Source organism: Octodon degus, unplaced genomic scaffold, assembly GCF_000260255.1.
Source record: "Octodon degus isolate 3935 unplaced genomic scaffold, OctDeg1.0 scaffold00029, whole genome shotgun sequence".
NCBI classification, from domain to species: Eukaryota; Metazoa; Chordata; class Mammalia; order Rodentia; family Octodontidae; genus Octodon; species Octodon degus.
Window position 1 is genome coordinate 708,772 of NW_004524605.1, and position 637 is coordinate 709,408.

The 637-nt window shown below is 48.2% G+C and overlaps 1 protein-coding gene across 1 annotated transcript in view; it reads left to right on the forward strand.

The window, feature by feature from the left end:
• Positions 1 to 637, forward strand: part of Rnf130 (ring finger protein 130) — a 173,713-nt gene that overhangs the window by 1,022 nt on the left and 172,054 nt on the right. Inside the window, 1 exon segment of the mRNA XM_004629299.2 lies at positions 42 to 633. Coding sequence (XP_004629356.2) covers positions 42 to 633 — 592 coding nt within the window.

Below are 637 nucleotides of genomic sequence, written 5' to 3' on the forward strand. Positions count from 1 at the left end.
AACACTTTAAAAAAAATAAATAAAAAATAAAAAATAAAATCAAAGATGGTTCTTTCATCACACTACGAAGTCGATGGTTCAGTTTCATGAACCCTTGGACCACGGAAGTAGAATACATTGTCTCAACCAACACTGTTGTTTTAGCCAACGTCCTGGAAGGTGGGGACCCAACCTTCCCGCAGCTCACAGCGTCCCCCCACAGCATGGAAAGCATGCTGCCCTCTGGAGAAGGTGGCCCAAAGAGGACCCATCCCACTGTTCCGGGGATTCCAGGGGGAACCAGGGCTGGGGCAGGAAAAATAGGTTGAATGATTGCTGAAGAAATCATGGAAATCCACAGGATCAGAGGGTCGTCACCTTCCAGCTGTGGCTCTAGCCCACTGAACCTCACAAGTATGCCTCCCCCTGATGCCTCCTCTCCAGGAGGCAAGAAGATTTTAAATGGAGGGACTCCAGACATTCCTTCCAGTGGCCTACTACCAGGGCAGGTGCAGGAGAACCCAGGTTATCCATATTCTGATAGTTCTTCTTCTATTCTTGGTGAGAATCCCCACATAGGCATAAACATGATAGACAATGACCAAGGATCAAGTAGTCCCAGTAACGACGAGGCAGCAATGGCTGTCATCATGAGCCT